At 47.2% G+C, this 22,515-nt stretch overlaps 1 protein-coding gene across 2 annotated transcripts in view; it reads left to right on the top strand.

Annotated features, from left to right (window-relative positions):
* AGBL1 (ATP/GTP binding protein like 1) overlaps positions 1-22,515 on the top strand; it is a 391,687-nt gene that overhangs the window by 37,806 nt on the left and 331,366 nt on the right. For both annotated transcript variants that reach the window (XM_026648344.2, XM_026648345.2), the window contains one exon: positions 2,726-2,819. In XM_026648344.2, the coding sequence (XP_026504129.1) occupies positions 2,726-2,819 (94 nt within the window). The remainder of the gene's footprint in view (positions 1-2,725; positions 2,820-22,515) is intronic.

The following is a 22,515-nucleotide window of genomic DNA, read 5'->3' as shown; positions in this document are numbered from 1 at the left end:
AATGAGTTATCCAAGGTCACACAGGAAGTCTGTGACAGACTGAACCCTGACCTTCTGAGTCCCTGACTAGAGCCGTACCCACCGAGCCATCCTCCCTCTTGTATTCTCCAGTGTTCAGTGACTCAAGCATTGGGATTCCTAGCTCTTCCCTCAAAAGACCACTGTGCATTCAGATATTTCCCCAGGGGGAAATGTTTTCTGAGAGGCAGTACAAATTTTCCTTTGCTCACTTTCATTCTGTTGCATCCCTTTGCATCACCTAACCACTTCCTCTCCCTCCTGGCTACTTTCCCCCTGCAGATAACTCTAGATGGTTGTCATATTCCCCTCTCCCCTGCTATATACTCACCTCACTGGCTGGCCAAGCTGTACACATCCAGCTTTCCAAACCTTTCCTCCTAAGATTTAACGTTACTGGCTGGCAGCCCTCTAGGTCTTGTATTTACACAGGAGCTGGCCTTACTGTAGGGGCCTTCTCAGTCAGGCAGCCAGCTCCCAGCATTCAGTCCCTCTGCCTGAGATAAGCAGCATTTGAAAGGGTGAGTGTAATAGAGACAGCAGCTGAAATGTGTCTTAATTTGGGTTACAGAGCTGCAGCTTCACCCAGAGCTGCCTCCCACACTGAGCCCCTTTCCACACTCCCTCTGCTCTCATTAAGTGCACCTGCATCCCAATTCAGAGACTTTAGCCCATTGCACTGTGGCCTTTAACCCTTTCCATTAGTGTCAGGACCTTGAGCCCTGCAAACACACTCTCTAGTTCATTAAAGTGACCCTAAGCTCCCACTGCAATAGTACCTAAGCATCTCCATAAGAAGCTGGTGCAAAAATGCAAACGTTTTGTTCCCAGTCCCCGCTGCCCCCCAATTTCATAGTCAAAATCTCTCCTGTCACTGAGTTCCTACGTCCCACCAAGGGCCTGAGGGGGAATTCATCACTGTGCTGTGCCGTATAGGCCTAATCCTTAGGATCTGCACAAGCTCCCCTGGTGAATCCCACCCCAGTGCCTCAGAACGTCCTACCTCCTCCACCCCATGCAGCACTGGCTCTGTTAGTTCAGTGCCACATCTGTACACAGCCAGGACATAGGCGCTGTTCTGGGATAGGCCCAGGCTTTTACGGATGTGGTGAAGAACTGGAGAATTTCCCTCCCTCCAAGTCATCTAATTCAGTGGTTCTCAAAGCCGGTCAGCCGCTTGTTCAGGGAAAGCCCCTGGCGGGCCGGGCCGGTTTATTTACCTGCCGCATCCGCAGGTCCGGCCGATTGCGGCTCCCACTGGCTGCGGTTCACTGCTCCAGGCCAATGGGGGCTGCGGGAAGGGTGGCCAGCACGTCCCTTGGCCTGCACCGCTTCCTGCAGCCCCCATTGGCCTGGAACAGCGAACCCGCAGCCAGTGGGAGCCGCGATCAGCCGAACCTGCAAACGTGGCAGGTAAACAAACTGGCCCGGCCTGACAGGGGCTTTCCCTGAACAAGTGGCGGACTGGCTTTGAGAACCATTGATCTAATTGACTGGAGCAGTAGAGAACCCAGGAGCATATAACACCCTGAAGGCTCCTTGGGGGTAGGAGTCTAAGCAGCCAGCCCGGCCTTGTTAAGATCTCCCTGTAGCTGCTTATTGTCCTGGGTTGCTCCTTTCCCAGCGTGGGCTGCCAGCCCTGTGTGCAGCATGCCTCCCAGTCTGCGGGGAGCCGAGTTTAAGCAGCCTTTTACGCTGCACTGTCCCAATGAATAGTTTGCTATTGTGAAAGTAGCCAGCGAGCCTTCCAAGACTCTCCATCAGCAGGATGACTTGGCTGAGACCCGCATAAGCGGATGGGCCCTTTGGCAGCTTTCTGGCCAGTGGGGGATAGTTAGTTACAAAGCAGCCAAAAACCCCAGCCTTGGGCAGGCATCCAAGACTCCCGCTGGCTGCTGATGGGGACGTTGATTTCTCATTCTTTCCCCCCGTTAGGACAATAAACTGTCCTTTTTCAAAGCACTTAACTGTTTTGGGCTGTACGCCATCCCTGTTCACCTAGAGAGCCCCCATTATTAGCTTCACGCACTCGAGCCCCTGAACCTCCCCTGCTCTCCCCTCTCCGTGTGAGGTTGGAGGTTTGATGATGGACTGTTGTAGGTTAGCTTTAAAGCCAAGCAGCCAATTTCTGTGCAGCCCTTTCCCCAATACACCACTGTGTCTGCCTGCAAAAGTTAACAGCATTGCCAAGGGAAGAATTAAAGATAGCAGTGGTTGAGGTGGGGCTCCATCTGCACTCTGAAGTACCTATCCCAAGAGCAGAAAAAACCGGGGTTAGTGCAGAAAGGAAAGAAATCCTTCTCTCCTATCGCACTCCAAGCCCCTAGCAGATATTCCACGTGTATGGAATTGCCCCTGGAAATTGTGAGTGGATTGGTTGGCCCCATTTAACCCTAACCTGTCTCTAGAGAGTGCAACATCTTCTACAAATGATGAGGCAACTGTGAGCTACTTGAATGAGCACAGGGCTAAGAGTTAGGAGAATGGGGTTCTAGTCTTGAATCTGCCTGTGAGTCATTCTGTGACCTTTGATCTCTATGTGCCTCAGTTTCTACATCTGTAAAATGGTCAAAGAGACCCATTTGGAAGCCCAGAGAATCTTCTAATAATCCCAGCAGCTCCTCCTCTCTTCACTGCACTACCTGTAACTCCAGCAACCCAAGCCTACTGCTCTGGATCTAACTCCCTGTCTCTTTTGTTGTCACAGTCTCTGCAGGAACCAAACTAGGCATTAATGGCGCCATGGAGCTGCTTTTCAAAGTCATCACTCCTTACACCAAGAAACACTCCAGGACAGTCAGGTAGGCAGCAGCTACAAGGGAGTCCATTTGGGTCTGTCCGAATGTAGTTAATATGCCAAATATACAGATGGATGAACAGGTTTAGATCAGAGCTAGAACAAGCTGCACTGGTCAGAGCCAGACCTGGAGCCAAATGTTTCTAAAGTTCTAGGGGTGTCTGGAACCGGGAGTTTGGTGCCACTTGTAAAGAAAATGAAATCAGAACTGACACAACTTCACTGCAAATGTGAAATGAACATGTTTAGAGGTACAAAAAGATTCAGCGAATTGTCACTGCGCCCTGAGGATTCCCGGTGCATCACACTGCCATGCTGGGGAATGGAGTTCAGGTCCCAGCAGCCGTCCCTCGCTCCCCAGCATGGTGAGGCGTTGGGAGTAAGGTGGAGACAGCCCCTCTCAGCAACTGATGGTAACAAGCCCTTTGTGTCACGCTGCAGCAGGCTTCTGCTCCACTTGACCCAAGCGATGCAGGGATTGTCTTAAAGCAGAGCTTTGCCCAGCCCTTCTCAGATGGAGAGTTGTGATTGGCCCAATGTGGGGCTTTTAATGGGATGGGACCCCTGCCACCTCCAATAAAATCCTAATGTCTGGGTCTATTTTTAAGCACATGGCAAATGTTGTTTCAAAGTGACTTTTTTCTGTAGAGACTAAACCTGCTCTGCTTCTCCAGCTTGCCACTAAAATTAGCCATGCAGCTGTCTGCCCCGGCCCTGTCCTCAGCCAGTTCTCAGGGTAAGATTTATGAGGCCTGCATGCCTGTAATGGGGAAGGAGTACATGGGTGAGGATAACAAACACCAATGGCTTTGCACCAGCCCAGCCTGCTACAAACAACAGAGAGAGAACGCAGGCTGCTACTATGCATGTCTCTGCAGTGCCCTACACTCACAGCTCACACAGCCAGGCACACAGTCATAAGCTTGCTCATGCAATATTCAGTATACAAGTCTGTGCAGTGCCCAGTGTGGACAGCTCACACAGCCACGTGCTTGCTCACATAGTACCCGGTGTACACAACTCACACAGACAGCCGCATGCTCAAATACTTGCTTGAACACACGGTGTACACTCAGTCTCACAGGTGCTCAACCTCCTAACCACTTCAGGCCCTGCCTCCATTCCAACCCTTCCCCCAAGGCCCCACCCTACCCTGCCTCTTCCCACTCTAACCTTTCTCCCAAGCGTGCCCCGCCCTAGCTCCGTCCCCTCCCCGCAGCACCTCCTGCACGCCGTTGAAAGCAGGAGGCGGGTGGCACTGGGAGGGAGGGGAAGGAGCTGATCGGCAGGGCTGCTAGTGGGTGCTGAGCACCCACTATTTTTTTTCCTGTGGGTGCTCCAGCCTCGGAGGCTCATGGACGATAGAGAGGCAGACAGGAGAGTCTGTGACGCTAGACGGAGGGGGTGGCCCTTGTGTGAGTGCTGTTAGTGGCCCTGTGGTTGGCAGGTAGGGTGGGTACAGGCTAGGCACTAGTTATAGGCCGAAAGGTCTAGAAGGGAGGAAGAGCAGATGGACGTGCGTGGACTTGGAACTCTGATACTTGCCGAACCAACTAGGTCATCAGTTTACCATGCTGAATGAGACCATTGGTCAGTTAGGCCCAGCATATTGTCCCTGTCAAGGGCCAATACCTCGTATTCTAGGAGAAGGTGACCTAACAACCAGCCCAAATCTCACAATAATGCACCTGGCCAATTATACACTTTTCATGGGGAAGTGATTTGAATCGCTTCCCACCACCTGAGGTGATCAGCGTACACCTTGACTCATGACGCTGTCATTCTTTAAATACAGTGTAACAATGGCACACATTGCTCTTTGTCCTACATCTGTCAGGCTTTTTGGAATCTGGCTGACTTGCTTGCTTTGCTAGCTGCTTGGTTCTTAAGACCAAGCGGGCCCAACAGATCTACAGCTTCCTGCAGCTGCCTCGTTAGTGGGACTCAATTAACTTCTGCTGTGGCTGCATTTTCGGCCTTCCGATAGTGTGCTAAATACCTGGAGCTGCTCTGCAGCTTCTGTAAGCTCCATGGATCCTCCCTTTGGCCTTGGCTACACTTGCAGATGTACAGCGCTGTGAGTTAATCCTGTGCAGCTGAGTAGGGAAAGCGCTGCAGTCTGTCCACACTGACAGTTGCCCAGCGCACTGTCGTGGCCACATTTGCGGCAATTGCAGCGCTATTGGGAGCGGTGCATTATGGGCAGCTATCCCACAGAGCACCTTTTCCCATTCTGGCGCATGGGTTGTGGGAAGGGGGCGTGGGTGCGGGGGATTCTGGGTCCTGTCCCAATGCCCCGTGATGCATCGCTTCACATCCCAGAAATCCCTTTGTTTCCGTCCACCTTTGGCGCCATCTTTCAACGGTTTCTATGCAGCGCCATCTGTCTGTGGGAAATGGAGTCCGAACTGCTGAGGCGTATGCTGATGAGTCTCGCCAGCACATCATGTTTGGCTGTCGAACTATTAATTAAGATCCAAAGTGACAGTGAGAGTGAGGGTGAGGAGTCCGACGATGCTATGTGGCATTCACGGACATGCTCAGCACCGTGGAACGCCGCTTTTGGGCTCGGGAAACAAGCACCGAGTGGTGGGATCACATCGTCATGGAAGTCTGGGATGACGAGCAGTGGCTGCAGAACTTTCGGATGAGAAAAGCCACTTTCATGGGACTGTGTGAGGAGCTTGCCCCCACCCTGCAGTGCAAGGACACGAGATTGAGAGCTGCCCTGCCAGTGGAGAAGCGGGTGACTATTGCAGTCTGGAAGCTGGCAACTCCAGACAGCTACCGGTCGGTTGCAAACCAGTTTGGAGTGGGAAAGTTGACCGTTGGAATCGTGTTGATGCAAGTTTGCAAGGCCATTAATCGCATCCTACTCAGAATAACCGTGACTCTGGGTAACATGCAGGAAATAGTGGATGGCTTTGCACAAATGGGGTTCCCTAACTGTGGAGGGGCGATAGATGGGACGCACATTCCTATTGTGGCACCACCCCACCTAGGATCCGAGTACGTTAATCGGAAGGGGTATTTCTCTATGGTTCTCCAGGTGCTTGTGGATCACCGTGGGCGTTTCATTGACATTAACACAGGCTGGCCCGGAAAGGTGCATGACGCACGCATCTTTCGGAACACTTGGCTGTTCAGGAAGATGCAGGCCGGGACTTTTTTCCCAGAGCGGAAGATCACGGTAGGGGAAGTTGAAATGCCCATTGTGATCCTTGGAGATCCTGCTTACCCGTTAATGCCGTGGCTCATGAAACCCTACACAGGGAGCTTTGACAGCAGCAAGGAACGGTTCAACTACAGGCTGAGCCAGTGCCGAATGACTGTGGAGTGTGCCTTTGGCCGTTTAAAGGGCCGCTGGTGATCTCTGTATGGGAAGCTGGACTTGGCCGAAAACAGCATCCCCATGGTTATATCCGTGTGCTGTGCCCTCCATAATATTTGTGAAGGGAAGGGTGAAAGCTTCACTCAGGCATGGACCTCCGAGGTTCAACACCTGGAGGCTGAATTTGCACAGCCAGAGAGCAGGGCTATTACAGGGGCCCAGCGCGGGGCTGCAAGGATTAGGGATGCCTTGAGGGAGCAATTTGAGGCTGAAAACCAGCAGTGATATCTGGTGCCCTGCACGGGAGTGAAGTGCAGTAGTTCCAATCTTTAGGCATCAGTGTCTGCTTAGCAGACAAGCAGACTTGCAGTGCCTGTTTATTTCCTGGGCTAAGGAGTCTTTTACTTTATGCAATAATAAAGAATGTTTTCAAAGCCAAAGAATCCATTTATTGAAAAGAAAAAAAATTATTTATTGAAAAGAAACAAGGGGGTGGAGTGGGGAACAGTACAATCACAGATTCGCATATGTCCTGTCAGATGTGCTGTGCAGTGAGTGCTGCACTTCAGGACAGCTATACTGCATGGTGATGGGGGTTGAGTGCAGAGGGTAAGGGTCGTGGTTTTCAGGACTGGGTGGTGAAGATACTGGTGTTAGAGGCAGCAAGTGGCGTGAAGAACGTGGAAGTTGGGGAAAGTGGGTTGGAGGTGACAGTGGGGCACAATGGAAAGAGTTTGGGGACAAGGGCTGTAGGGGGGGTGGCGTTTGCGTTTGCGGTACTGCTCCTCTTTCTGCATGGCTACCAGCTCCTGGATAGCATCTGCTTGGCGCTCCAGGATGCTTATGAGCCTATCAGTGCTTTGCTGCCGGTGCGCGGTGCTTTGCCGCCGGTGCGCTGCGTTTTCCTGGCGGATCCTGCATTCTCTCTCCCTCCAGTCCTGTGCTTTCTCATTCTCTTTAATAGATTGCTGTATCACTTCTTGCAGCATGTCTTCTTTGCTTTTTCGCGGTCTCTTCCTGAGTCTTTGCAGTCTCTGAGCAGGCGATAAGAGGGACGGCTGAGGTCTCAAGGTTGATGCTGCTGTATAGGCAAAATGCAACATTTAACAGAGGCAGCATTGTTTATACCAGACAGAGTAATGATTCCCCCCACACTTAAGGAGTAGAAAACACACAGGGTCTACACAATAGCATAATTTTGCCGTCCGAAACAGAGCACACATATCCCACGGGAGCCTCAAAATGGTGAGTAAGGGGGACTGATTGTTTCAGGGCTGCACTGTCCTCTGGGTTTCTGTGCCTTGGGGAGAGCCAACAGCTTCAGGGGGCACCTACACTGAACACTGTCCCAACATTTTCCACAGGAGTTCATCCTGGACGATATCTTGCTGCTGAGGGTGACCTGGGAAGCAAGGGAGGGTCTTCTACTGCAATGCGGCTTCCGCCCTGGCCCATATGCAGCTTGCCTGTGTGCAGCAATGGTCCCCCCGCCCCTCGCGCCACAGTGGCGCGGACACGTTAGCCTGGCTGGGACAAGGACCACGGATGCTCTCCCGATAAACCTGCGCAAGCGCATTGCACACGTTCTGGATGAGACATTCGAGGAGATTACCGAGGCCGATTACCGCGATGTGATAAACCACATCAATGCACTATTCCGCATCTAGGCATGCATGCCTAACCCTCCTCTCCCAAAGAGCCCGCACCGAAAAAATTCCTTCCCGAAAAAAAAAAAACGCTTACCGGGAACCTGCTCTTCTGTTTGTCCTCCACCAAGTACCGGCTGCTGCGACTGGCTACCTTCCTCCTGGCTTGAGAAGAGCTCCTGGCTGCATGGCTCCAGGGACTCCGGGGTGTCTCCATCTGGCCCACCACCATCACTCCCGCTTTCCTCCTCCTCCTCTTCCTCTTCCTCCTCCACCCCCACACCGGCTCTGAAGTGTCCATGGTGGTGCTCGGAGTGGAGGTGAGGTTAACCCCAAGTATCGCATCCAGCTCTTTGTAGAATTGGCAGGTCGCGGCGGGAGCACCCGAGCGGCCGTTTGCGTCGCGGGCTTTGCGGTAGGCACTCCGCAGCTCCTTCACTTTAATCCTGCACTGCAGGGCGTCCCGGTCATGGCCCCTTTCCATCATGTCCTTTGATACCTTCCCGAAGATATCGTAATTCCTACGGCTGGAGAGCAGTTGGGACTGTACAGCTTCCTCCCCCGAAACACTGATGAGGTCCAGCAACTCGCCATTGCTCCATGCTGGGGCTCGCTTGGCGCGTGGAGGCATGGTCACCTGGAAAGATTCGCTGATAGCACTCCACACCACGCCGGGCTGAGCAAACAGGAAGGGGATTTTTAAAATTCCCGGGGAATGTAAAGGGTCGGTCACATGGTTGGTTACCTGAGGCCAGGGCAGTAGAATTTGAACTGATGACCAGAGTGGCTAGAACAGGCATTGTGGGATACTGCCGAATAATTCTGGAGGCCATTCACAGCGCATTGGGCAGCCACACTGGCGCCGCAGCGCTGCAGCGGCAGCGCAATACTCGCTATTCCTCTCGGAGAGGTGGAGTACATGCAGCGCTGCAACCACGGAGATACAGCGCTGCAAATGCCTTGCCAGTGTGGACGGGGAGTGAGTTACAGCGCTGGGGGCGGTTTTACAGCGCTGTAACTCGCAAGTGTAGCCAAGGCCTTTGAGCCTGGGAGGAGTGCAGGACATTCCTTGTGGAGTGGTTCTGATATCACCCGCTCTGAGAATACTGTCTCCTACTTTCCTAGACTGTACGAGCCCCTTCCAACATTCCTTTCAGGCCTTGCATTATCTTCAAGACTCAGGTTCACTGGGGAATTGGTTAACATGAAGCTGCGGGACCCAGAATATGTTCACTCCAGAGCGCCTGGGCTCAGATACTGTAGCAATTGAAAGTGATTGATGTGTCAATGCCTATATTTAACTGAGTAGGCAAATTCTCCTCCCTTCCCACGCCCCATCCTTCCTATGGAATTGCTGCCTGTGATTAGAATAGTGTTAGTTATAGTAGCACGATTGTCTAACTCTGCGCTTTCTAGCTCAGAATGTGAGTGTAATAGGACTTGGACTCGTATCAGTTCAGTGTGATGGAGCATGGCTGGTGAATTTTGTACCAGTGAAAGCTGTCCTGGAAGCTGAACTCCTCTATATACCCACTGCACAGATAAGGCACAGACGGAGGCAATGAAACCTTCCTCCTTTGTCCTCTACTTACCTGGGCTTCATGGGGAGTTCCGTCTCGATGGCCCTGTTTAGTTACTGGCTCTCTGCTGAAAGTGGCTCACAATACTATATACATACTGGTGGGTTTTGTGAGGTGCACTGTGAAGTGGGCTGAGACTTCACTTTAGGAGAAGAAGGGCAAGCTGAGGACCTGCTAATAAACAGTGCATTTCTTTCTGACAGCAATGATTTTAGTTTGTCGACAGCAATACTTTCATTTTGTTTCCCTTTATCCTGCTCACTAATGCTGGTTGGGAACTTTTCCGTCAGTGTTTTTTGATGGAAAACACAGTTTTGATTTTTGGCTGAAATTTTGTCATTTTTCTGTTGGAAAAATCAAATCCAAGCATTTGGGTTTGGTTCGGATTGAGCCTAATCAAAATGTTTCATTCTGAGTCAGTTTGAGGTTAATCTGTGTCCGCCTGAGCTGCCGTGGTGCCTTGTGGGAGTTGTAGTCATCCTATGATGACAGGTGAATGTGGCATCTGGGTCCTGGAAGGAGCAATCCCCATGCTCCAGCCCACAGTCCTTGTGGAGAGACACAGGTTAGCCTGCAGGACCTGAATTAGCAGAAGCCTTTTAGCCTCCCAGGGGGCCAGCCTGGAGCACATACTTTTAATTACATTTTAAGAGCAAGGAGCGGCTGAGCATCTCCATGGCTGGACTGGAGACAGATTGCTCTTCACTAGAGGAAATGCTACTAACTTCGGCATAAACCTCTTTTGGTTTCAATAGTATGTTTGTTCACAGCTTGTTGAAAGGCTTTATTTTCCTCTTGTTCAGAAGAAAGAGCGGCTGCGCCTGTTTCCAGCCCATTTGAAGGCTTTGCTCTCCCTCTGTTCCACAGAGAAGCAGAGACTTGGTTTACTGGGCCGTGGGCAGTGCTCTCAGAGGCTACCGGCGTGGATTTAGAGTCTAAAATTGGAACTCCAAAGTGCAAGGAGAGTTGGAGATTCCCTCCTCCCTCAGCTCTAAGGGACTCCGGGGACAATGATGGTCTGAAAATCTCTGGCATCTTTAAATGTAATCAGAAATTGGTGTGAGAGTGTGTGTGTAAAGAGTGTGAAAATGTTCTGTTTTCTGGTCAGCTGTAACTAGAAATCTCTAGCGAGGCAGAGGGAGAGTAGCTTGCTGTGGTAGAGCTAGCTAAGCAAGAGAGCATAGGTTTGTTTTTGGGTTTCTTTCCAGCTCCTGTTTGGAACCTGAAGAGAGACAAAGGGGGTGGCCTGGGCTATTTGGGGAGGTTTTGCTCACTGTCTCATTCCAAACAAGCCTCTGATCCTCCCCTTTTCCCTGCCCTTGACATTTTCGTTCAGTTTTATAGCTACATGCCACCAGGATTTGCCCTGCTGTTGTGAGGAAGGAACAGCTGGCATCCCCCCGAGGGCTGATGTTACCTTTACTTTTTGATCAGCTGCCAGGAATGCATAATGGAAAATACACCCACTCCAGTTACTATGTCCTCTCTCATGGATGTACTCTGATTCTACTAGCCCAGGCACTAGAAGCACCAAGGTCATTTTAAGAGACCGGCCTGTAGAGCCCCAGGATCAGAGCTATTTATTAAGCCAGCAAAGATGTGGAAACAAGATACATAGTGCTATTTATTTTTCACATTGGCAAAGCCATGGGTTATTTAAACACAGACTCTTCCATGCCCCAACTGACCTCTACCAGGGTATATACCAAGTGGCTCTAATTCCCCCTTAGACTGTAACTCACGGACGTTGTTGGTCTCAATTCAGTGTGTAAGGTACTCACATTGTTATGCCATGATTGTGTGAGTCTACCCAAAAGTAGCCATATTTGAAAGAAAAGGCAAAACTTTATTGAATTCTATAAGACTTTTTCATAAACATCCACAGGGTTCTATAGAACTTTGATAAGGCTCCATTGAATTTAAGTGAAACTGAAGCCCTTTCAATAGACTTTCTTATCCATCTTGTAGTGTTCTGGGCAGAGAGAATTCTCTGTTAAATTTTATAGGATTTTTTTAAACCCTGAAGAGTGGTTCTCATTTTCTGTAAAAATTATGTGGGCTTCTTCCATGATGGAAGGACTAGTGTCCTCGCAAATGGTAAAAGATGATGCCAAATGTACCTAAGTAACCCAGACTCTTAGGAAGAGGTGAGACTGAAAGAGACAGGGTGGAGTTTGTTGAAGGGGAAAACAGCACAGCAGAGGTATCTTGGGCCATGAGGGGGCACTTGCATAGTGGCCAGCCCTGCCAAAGCTAATTCCGTTGAAAATTTGACTTATAAAAAGTCTTTGAGTAGTATTTGCCCATTGCTATTTTTGCCAACTCTTGTGATTTTTAGCTCCTGTAAACACGTTTCTGAGAATCTCAGCTTCCGTTTGTGGGTTTTTGTTTTTTGTCTTTTTTTTTTTAAATGAAAGTTTCCAGCCCTCATGATTGCTGAGGAAAGCTTGAAAATGTGACCCCCCTCCCCCACCAAAAAAGCTCAAAAATCAGAAGACAAATTAAAAAAAAAATTAGAAAAAAAATCTTATGACTCTTTGGGGGCTGACACCTGGTTTTTGAAAGCTTGGGGTTGGCAATACTGTGGTGCCAGAAAGTAACTCATGTCAGAATGTGAGAGAAGTGGAAAATCTTCACTGGAGCTTTATAGCCGGGACTTCTTACGTTAAGAGAACTGATTCAGTCACTTCTCGAGTCACGGAAATCAGATTCTCAGGTGATTTGAATAGTTTGGTAAACTGGTTGCAAGTAAACAATATGCTTTTTAATAGGCTAAATGTAAATGTATGCATCTAGGAAAAAAGAACATAGGCCATAATTACAGGATGGGGCTCTCTGCTGGGAAGCAGTGACTGGAAATGATTTGGGGGTCATGAAAAAGATTTGGGGGTCATGATGGATAATCAGCTGAAGCATGAACTCCCAATGTGATGCTGTGGCCAAAAGAGCGAATGCGAACCTGGGATGCATAAACAGGGAATTCTCTCCACTCCTACTTGAGGTTATTTTACCTCTATATTTGGCATAGGTGCGACTGCTGCTGGAATCCTGTGTCCAATTGTGGTGCCCACAATTCAAAAAGGATGTTGATAAATTGGAGAGGGTTCAGAGAAGAGCCATGAGAATGACTGAAGAGAATGGGCTCTTCAGTCTAGCAGAGAAATGCATAAGACGATCCAATAGCTGGAAGTTGAAGCTACACAAATTCAGGCTGTAAATAAGATGTACATTTTTAACAGTGAGGGTAATTAATCATTGGAAAAACTTACAAAGGGTTATGGTTATTTCCTGTTCACTGACAACAGTTAAAGGAAGATTGAATGTTTTTCTAAAAGTTATGCTCTAAGACTTATTCTGGGGAAGTTCTATGGCCTGTGTTATACAGGATGTCAGACTAGATCATCACAAAGGTCCTTGCTGGTCTTGGAATCTATGAAATATCAAGCTGAACAGCAATTAAAACCAAAAACCAAATAACTGCAAATCACTCTATTGCGTCTGTGTTCAGTGATCCTGCATGGGTGACTGACCATCCAAGAATGACGCCGTGGGATCAAAACACATGAAGTGCTGAGACATGGAAGTGCAAACACTGATGGTGGCTTCACAATAGTCTTGAAATAGACACAGAACAGTACTTTTCTATAAGAGAGATTTTGCTTGCACACATCACATCCACTTTTCCCCCTCCTGCTCCAACAGCCTCCCACATCCCTTCTCAAAGCACACTTCTTAAGACAAGATAAAACGGAGATGTTGAGTTCTCCTGAAGGATCACCTGGTTAAAAAGTGATCGGGTGCCTACTTTAATAAGGAAAGGAGACATCATAGTGGCATCAGATCAATGTCCACTTTGGATATAAGGAGAAAAGATGTGGGGTCATTCAGGTAGAGCAGAGAGGGTTGACTACAGTATTGGAATTATTCCCAGGTTCTTGGGGCAAAGCTTTTGTTACAACTAGCGGAAAGATACATGAAAGACACCCAACCATTGGAGGAGATGCTTTGGCCACTGTAATAGGGCTGGCTGCCACGCAAGTGCCCCCCTACTGGCCTGGGCACTTGACCTAGTGAAGGCAGTTTGAGCTCCCCGTCCTTTAACTCTGCTAATCATAGAAGCTATGTTCTATCACTGGCTGACTACTGTGTACATTTGTGGCACGCTCCATTTCCCCGTTGTTCTGAAATTTCAGTGCTCTGGTTGAACAGGACTGGGAAGCACATGTCTGCCCCACCTCTCTCTGGCCACCACCAGCCAATATTTTGAGCATGAGAAATGAACTCAGCACACCGACATTCTGATTAGTTCCTCGGCAACCTGATACAGCGGCTGCCAGGACTGATGTGTTGTGAGGAATAGCCAGCAGACAGCTTTATGCATGTGTTTTATCTGGCACTGGTTTTTGATAGGAAATTGGAGGCGAATCATCCTTAATTCCTCTTGTTGGTCTGTGATTTCTTGTTAATCATGTTGAGCTGTTTGGGTATTTAATTGGAGGATAACACATAATTCTGCTGGAATGTGATCAGAATTAATCATTGGTTAATTCCCACTTATTTGGAAGTTGCTATTTGGCTACTTGATCCCTGTTGAAAACTCAGAGGAGGGGCTGAAATATGTCTCCTGGACTATGTCACTGGCAGAATTACATGCTTTCTTTCCAGGTCTGATTGACATGGAATTTAGTCTAGAACATCCTACTAAATAAACGGGTAGATATTGTTTGGATGGAGAGGGATGGAGGATGTCAACAGGAGAGGGAAAAATGGTCTATTCAAGATTCTCCTTTATACCAAGTGGCTATTCATTTTGGTTAATATCTTAGATGACATGGAACAGAGATGAGGACATCATTGGGATAAATAAATAAAATGCAGCATTTAAATGTAATGTAATGAGTCCTTGTAATAGGACAAATGAGGTCTGAGCCAGAGGAGACTTTGTTTATGCAGTTCCTCATCCTAGGTTCTCCTTGTACAGTCTATATTGCTTCCTTAATAATAAGTAATAAAATCTTATTTCATATCAGTGCTAGCTCAGAAATAGAAATGCTTTGCAAATATAGTTACACCGAAGAATTATCTGTTATTGGCCGTGTACTGTTAATAACAGAAGGAGAGAGAAATTGAAAAATTAAGAGGCAGAGTCAAGGGACAAAAGAGATTCTTTCTGATGAGATTTGAAAATAGATGGAGAGTCAATGAGGCTGAGAGAAATACTGCACAGGAAAGTTGTTCCAGATGGCAGGCGCAAATAAATTCGTACAGAAAGCCTGGTGCCATCTATTGGTAGCTGCAAGTGTTATGCAATTACCACAGTTAAACAGCTCTCAAAAACCATTGTATACAATATTTGACAAACAGATAGAAATCCACTTCCACATTTAACTTAATTTCTATAAAAAAGGATGGGAAAGAACAAATTGACTCATTTAATCAATAGTATTATTCCAGAGGAGATAAGCTCATTGTTGATTTAGCTCACAGAGATCAATGGCCATTTCATTTCTATTCCAGAAATGGAATGGTTGGGGCTAGAAGGACCTGATGCTTCCTAGTCAAGGGATTTCTTTGCTTTCCCATTATATCATCCCCTTTGCTGGCCTATTGGGTTATGTTTGAAAAGATGGCATCAGGGCAAGGTCTTGCTATTCCTCGTGTCTTGACTTTCACACCCAATGGCTATAGTTGTAATTCACAGTTGACCTTGCATGATGTCTTTTGAGGCATATCTCCCATCCAACCACAGACATTATTTGCCCAGTCTAATGAGATATTCAACTCTATTTCATATAGGATCTTTCATGCAAGCTGAATACCAGAGTGCTTCCCAGAGTTAGATAATACGTAAGCAATAGTGTGATGTACTAATTATCAGAAGGGAGAGGGATCAGGAGGTACTTCAGAGTGAAAGGAGAATAGAGCCTCCGGATAATTTCTGAAAATAGATGGATTATGGATGAGGTGGAGCGGCGGAAGAGATGGCTCTCGCATTGTAAGAAGTGGAAGTCAAGAATCTGGTGTCAGTTGAGAAAGGATAGTTGTATGGTTACAGCACTGGTTTGGGATGTGGAAGGCGTAGGCTCAGTTCCTGATTGTACCACAAATTTGCTGTGTGACCTTGGACAAATCACATGGAGCCAGGGGCTCAGCACACACAAATGGGGCCTGGTTTCCAAAATATCTTAGAGCCCATTTTGGAACCAAAATAAGGGCATGATTTTCAAAAGAGCCCCCAGCATCTGATGTGTTGAGTTCTTTTGAAAATTGGACCCTTAGTCTCTCTGTGTGTCAGTTCCTCCTTTTTACACATGGGGTAATGATGCCTCCTACCCCACAGGGGTGCAGTGAGGAAAAATCCATTAACATTTGAGGCTCCCAGATACTATGGTGGGGGGAGAGGGGGCATATGAGCAGGTAGAGACAGAGATGATCCATGTGGCAGTCAGTAGAAATCTATGAACGGCTGCTGCTTTATGCCACAGGAAGGGCATCTTTGGAACTGGATTGTGGAAGGAGCGAGTGAGGGTGGGGTGCTGTGCTCACACTACCTTGTGCGTGTATGAGAAGGGGGTCAACAGCAAAGCTCTAGGAAAGCAGAAATATTGATTAGCAGGAGTTGTTTGGGAAGCCAGACTGTCGGCTAGCTATAGCTGCTGTGGCACTTACACCAAGGAAACCATAGGCTGTCATCCCTTTGTTTTGTTTTTGACCTAACTGAGCAAACACCCCTCCACCCCGCCCCATCCCCTGGGGGTTGTGACTGGATGGAGGAAGTTTCTATGTGAACCCTCTCTGAATTCTCGCCACTGAGGAGATAAGCAAGCACTCTCCCTGCCTGTTTGCTTGGCTCCATTCCCATGTGTCAACGAGACAAAGGAAGAATCCCCCTTGGAGAGTGCTGAGCTGTATGATGACATGCGTTTCCTGATAAGGGGCGGGGAAAGTGTGAGCAGATAAAACTCAGACCACACACTAGGGTGTCAGCACATCCATGTTGGTCCAGTAATCTGCTCCCAGGGTAGAGATATTGATTGTATGTATTTTGGATTTTTATTGGTATGGCACCAAAGTGTGCCAGGTGCTTCACAGAGCAAAGGAAAGCATAGTCCCTGCCACAAAGAACTTATAGTCCAAATACAGATAAGGGTATCAACACGTGATAGGGCGAGGAGGACCAGAGGGAATACCACGGTTATAGCAGTAAGATCCCACAGTTATTCAATTAAGGCAAATCCTTTTTACGCTAGGAAATGTTTCTAAAGAACTTCCCAGTGCTGCTATGTCTGTTCAGCTCTGCCTGGCAGAGCAAGTGTGACTAGGCCTTCAGCTGCCCCCACCAGTTTCAAACACTGTATTGTTTTGTACACAAACAGGTGTAACGTGACACTGTGTCAAAGTCCTTAGCAGCCGCCCATTTACACTAGGAATCCTCATGCGGTTGGCGTTGGTGGAGCTGAACAAGGGTTAGCAACGGTGGGTACTTATGAGAGCATTTCTCTGGTGCAGATCTGCTCTTTGGTTTCATGTATACAGTGGACTAATAAGTATGACTGGCTCACTTCTGGAAGCCATGACTGAAGAAAAGTCCCCAGCACTCAGTGGTTGACCTGAGGCCCGGCTCCCAACACTGTTTGCACAGTTAGTCTGATGACTGTGGGGATGGGGAGGGAGTGTTGAATAAAAGAGCAGCTTAAACACAGCAATGTTCAGCCCAAGTCTACGTGAAATGTGGTGAGGTAGGTGAAGAAGAGGGTTTTCTGATGGGTGCTGCTGCAGACACTGTCCGGGTCCATGGCTTGATAATGCTGTCAGTGCTCTTCTTAGCAGCATTATCTGCAGGGCAACACTCAGGATGGCAGCTATGAGAACAAAACCTGTAAATAACCCTGTAGCTGTACGGCCCTAGGCTGTGTTCAGAGAAGTGGGCTGGAACACGTGGAGGAGAACCTGAAAACTTTGAGGAAGTGGCTGGTGAGGAAGACCAGTTCTTCACTGACTCCAAATATGGCAGAGGCAGCAACTTTGGCAATGAAGCCTCCCTCTATTCCTGAAGTGTAAATCTTGAAACTGTCATGGCTCAGAGATTGGGCTTTACAGCTGGCTGCGGCAATAGCTGGACCATTTAGGAAGTCAGATAAAATCATCGGATGATTTTGGCTTATGCACTGAACTTTCCCCTCCTGTTAAATGGAACAATGTTGTTTGGACTTTGCGCAAGCCATATGACATACACTCCAATAACATGACAATGCCAGCTGGGTTCAACACCCACTATCTTGTTGGGAGTGGCAGTCTGTTGATTTTGTGTGTGTGGGGGGGGAGGTTGTTTAAAATCACGCTTGCAAGTCTGCAGTCATGCCAACTTTCGCTGCTTTCCAAATCGTTCTGTGCAGAAAAACAAGGGCACATGGTTGAACCAGCCTGATAACATTTAGATTTTGACTGAGCTCCTTTTAGCTCTATCCGTTTATTTTTATAGCTGCAGCTAGACCCTTCCACCATGGCTGTTATCTAGTTTGTTCTTACGTACTGACCAGAGTTTGGGTGGGTTGGTTGGGAGATCGCCAAGAAAAAAAAAATATATATATATATATACAATTCATAAGTTATAACTTAGGTTTCTGCAAATACTGGTCAAAAATGTCCCCTCAGTTATACCCCTGTGACCCCACTAATCTCAAGTGGCAACTGTGCAGTGTAAACAAGATGAGAGCGTGGCTTGATATTTGCTGAGTTCTGAATTAATAATTTTCCTTCTAAATCTCCCATCCAAGTACAGTACTGATCAGGCGTGGTGCTACATAGCTGTTGAGATCTGACCCGACAGCTGGTTCCCAGAGAGTTGTACTGGCATATCTGAGAAGAATTTGACTCATTTTGCTTAATTCAGGAAGTGGCTTTGGTGAGTTAATAGGGAGCGCTCTTCTCTCTGACTGCGGGACTAACTGCCCTATTGTGGTGCTAGAGAAATACCAGATTTGTTTGTGCAGGACACCTGCCTGCATCATCCCCACTAGTGTCTTCACTGACGCAGTCTTCATTCTCCCAAGTGATGGTGCATTTCTTAGGGCATCTGTTCCACTGCCCCCGGTGCTTACTATTAAAACCTCTTTCCTTGACTTCAAGTCCAATAGATCCCAAACTGTGGTCTCTGCATCACTCAACAGTGATCTGCAGAGAACAGGGGGGTGGCGTCTTTTTTACACCTGCTAAATTGAATTAAAAAGAGCTTAAAATGCTTTCCTAACATTCCTTTTCCCATGTAAGCAATTGCTGTTGATGCCAAAGGGACTTTATATGTTTCAAATGGGAGGAGAGGGGTCAGGATGAAAGGCGAGGTGTCCGTGGGGCTAACTATCTGTTAAGATTTGGCTCATGCTCTGCAGATGTATGAACACGCCCCTCCCCCCCCGATCTAGAGTGATAATGTTTCTTTCATGTTCATGGTCTGCACTGACACTTTGAAGAGCCAACTTTCAGCAAGGTGCACGGAGAAATGAGCAGGTAGATTCAATCACCAACAAAAATAGACTCTGCTTTATATTGGAGATGTGTTTCCTACCATGCCTGTGATGTGGCTGTCTCCCCACTTCTCTGCCCTGCAGCTAAAAGTGATTCCCTGCCTGGTGGCCAAAATCGCTGTTAGCGCATCCTGCATGATGTTGTCTGAGACCCTCCTATAGAACAGAGGCATCATTTTACCAAGTGAGCCAAAAGGGAGTCTCCCTCTTGCTGAGCCACTATAGACCAGATGTTTAAAGGTACTTAGGCCCCTCAGTCTTTTGAAAATCCCACTAGGCACCTATCTGCATATTTAGGTGTCGAAATACCTTTAAAAATCTAACCTCATGTGCCTTGCCTTAGCTGGGTATATGCCAACCCTTCCAGTTCCTCCTCCTCTCTCTCTCATGCTGATAATGACCAAGTTATTTTGGAAACTGGCTGTGTGTAGTTCTACTACGGCTGTCTTGTAGCTGGGTAATGACTTTCTGAAGTTTCCAGCTGAAGTTTGCTGTGTGTATATGTCTGTGTTTGGAGGGTGTTCCTACCATTAGTGACTACTTGTGATGGTGATTCGCCTTCCCAGGCACAGGTAGATTCTCCGATGATAAATCCTCATTTGCAACAGCAATGGGAAGCTATCCAATTTGGTTTGAACTTCATTGCATGCCCCCAGAGGGCTCCCTACTTTTTCCAACCCAGCTTGCAGGTTTGATGTGCAGACAATTGCTGCAGGGCTGTGGAGCTGCTCATCTTCCATACCATAGACCCTTTTCATATGCGTGTATTATGCAGGGCTTGGGGAGAGATCACTCTGTCTCCAGCAAGACAGAGACTGTGGAATGTCAGACTGCAGTGAATGGCAGGACTGCTTTTCCGCTATACTCTTATTGAAATTCACAGACATGGTATAACCTCTCCTCCTTGCTGTGGGGTAGCAGCATCTGTTTACCCCAAAAGTTTATCCTAACTGTGACGAGCACTCAGCAAACCTACTTAGTGCAGTATGTTCCTGACACATCTCATATATGCGTGTGTTGTGCAGAAATACAATTCCCTCCCACCTTGGTACAAAGTTTGGAAAGCGTCCACATAAACTGGCTATTGGCATTGATTGCACGTGACTGGAACAGTGAAGACTGAATTTTCTGGATCGGGACCAGATTTTTTGAGGTATTTAGGTGCCTAAGGATGCAGATCAGTGCCTCCTGAGTTTTTCAAAAGTGCCTAAATAAGTTAGGTGCCTAACTCCCATTGAATTCAATAGGATTTAGGCCCCTAAACTGCATAGGAGTTTTTGAAAACCCCACTAGGCACCCATCTGCATTTTTTGGCACCTAAATAACTTTGAAAATCTGGCCCAAGGTGCCCAAAACGCATGTGTAAAATAGAAATACTTAGCATTTCTCTACCACCTTCATCCATTGATCTCAATCTGTGATTTACCAACACTAATTACTTAAGTTTATAGCATCACCCTGGTGGGGCAGGCACATACACATAGGGAAGTACAATGGAAATTCTTGACCTGCCTAAGGCTACACATTAAGGCAGTGGCAAAGTCGGGGGTGGGGGGTTGGGACTGACAATTTCCACAAATTTTCCTCCCCATTTTTGTTGAAATTTCATTTAGATGAAAACTTTCCAACCAGCTCTAATATCAACCCACATTCAATATCAGCGTATAGAACATGTATACATTGCATAATCCCCATCTGTAAAATGGGGATAATATTACTTATCTCCTTTTGTGCAGGGTTTTGATATATACAGATGAAAAGCACGGTACTGTTACTAATCTTTCCAGTTACTCCCTAATGCAAATGTGTGTGCACTGGTCATAATGATGCTTCCTGCATTGTTACCAGCTGCAGCCAATGCATGTGCCCCACTTGCAGTTAAACAGTGATTTGGAGGCTTTTACGGAGTCAAACTGCAGCCCTAACGCCCCAGTCGGACCTGCACAGTTGGACCCCAGTGCCCACTCAGAAATTCAGGGTTGAGGTGTGTAAACTGGAGGATTGCATCACGTGGAATTACTACTTGTTTACACACATTTCTTCATGCAGTACAGGGAAAGTGATCCTGAGTATGTCTGTACTGCAATTAAAAACCTGTGGCCAGCTGGCTTGGGCTTGGGTTGTGGGGCTGTATTTGTCATGTAGATGTTTGGGCTCGGGCTGAAGCGCGGGCTGTAAGATCCTGAGCAGTGCAAGGGTCCCAAAGCTCAGGCTGCAGCCTGAGCATGAAGGTGTACAGCCCATTAGCCCAAGTCACCTGGCACTGGTCAGAGGTGGGCTTTTAATTGCAGTGCAGTAGAACCTCAGGGTTATGAATACCAGAATTACGAACTGAGCAGTCAACCACACACCTCATTTGGAACCGATGTACATAATCAGGAAGAAGCAGAAAAAAAAAAAAAAAAAAAAAGCAAATATGGTACAGTACAGTACTGTCTTAAACATAAACTACTACTAAAAATAAAGGGAAAGCAGCATTTTTTTTCTGCATAGTAAAGTTTTGAAGCTGTATTAAGTCAATGTTCAGCTGTAAACTTCTGAAAGAACAATCATAGTGTTTTGTTTAGAGTTACGAATATTTCAGAGTGACGAACATTCCTGAGACATACCCTCTATTAGCCATGTTTGCATGTGACCACCAGCTGCAGTGGTGTGTTCTAGAAAGGCCTGCGAGCTAGTTCTCCTCTTTAAATCATTATCTTGAGCACTTTCCTTTGGCTGGACTTTATAGATGGGCTTCATCTGAACAGAACCAGAGGGGAAAGTGAAGTGCTATATAAAGCTATTAAACTGATGTATCTGAGACTAGTAAAATGGCAACATTTTTTTTCATGATTCCATTAGATTAAAAAGAACAAACATTTTTCCCTTCCAGTTCCAGTATCAGTCAGTCGTCTTTTTCTTTCTGTTGAGACAACCAGAGTGTCTTCAAAGAAAGGCTTACACAAGTTAACTCCATTTCCAGGAGCCGGGGCCCTGTACTGTATTCCCCCCACCCCCATCTCAGTGTTGCATCTTCACATATCTAATTCTTTCCATATCTATTAATTTTTAAAGATTTTTTTAAAAATAGTTGTTTTAAAATTTCTTTTTAAACATACATTGCAGGTATGACTGAAATCAAAGCCATATCTCCCATTCATTACGGCAGCCTTGTCACATCCAGTAAAGGATACTTTTTAGTGAATAATATTTTACATCTTTAGAGCATCCCAAAGTACTTTATCAACATACAGTGCCTTGGAAATGCTGCCATCTCTGGGATGGAAGGTGCTAGCCAATGAGTTATGCTGTAGGAAGAGAAGGAGAGCTTTGGCTATGGACCTTGATTACATTGAAACCTGCCTCCCATTTTGTACTCATAAATGACTGTGGGAATAAATAAGGTGGGTGAGGTAATATTTTTATTGGACTAACTTCTGTTGGTGAGAGAGACAAGCTTTCAAGCTTACGTAGAGCTCTTCTTCGGGTCTGGGAAATGTATTCAGAGTGTCAGAGCTAAATAAAAGGTAGAACAGATTGTTTAGCACAGGGGTTGGCAACGTTCGGCACGCGGCTCGCCAGGGTAAGCACCCTGGCGGGCCGGGCCAGTTTTATTTACCTGCTGACGCGGCAGGTT

The sequence above is a fragment of the Terrapene carolina genome, unplaced genomic scaffold, assembly GCF_002925995.2.
Source record: "Terrapene carolina triunguis isolate 2854851 unplaced genomic scaffold, T_m_triunguis-2.0 Scaffold67, whole genome shotgun sequence".
Taxonomy (NCBI): Eukaryota; Metazoa; Chordata; order Testudines; family Emydidae; genus Terrapene; species Terrapene triunguis.
The sequence above is the reverse complement of the archived record's forward strand: the minus strand, read 5'-3'. Positions and strand labels throughout refer to the sequence as shown.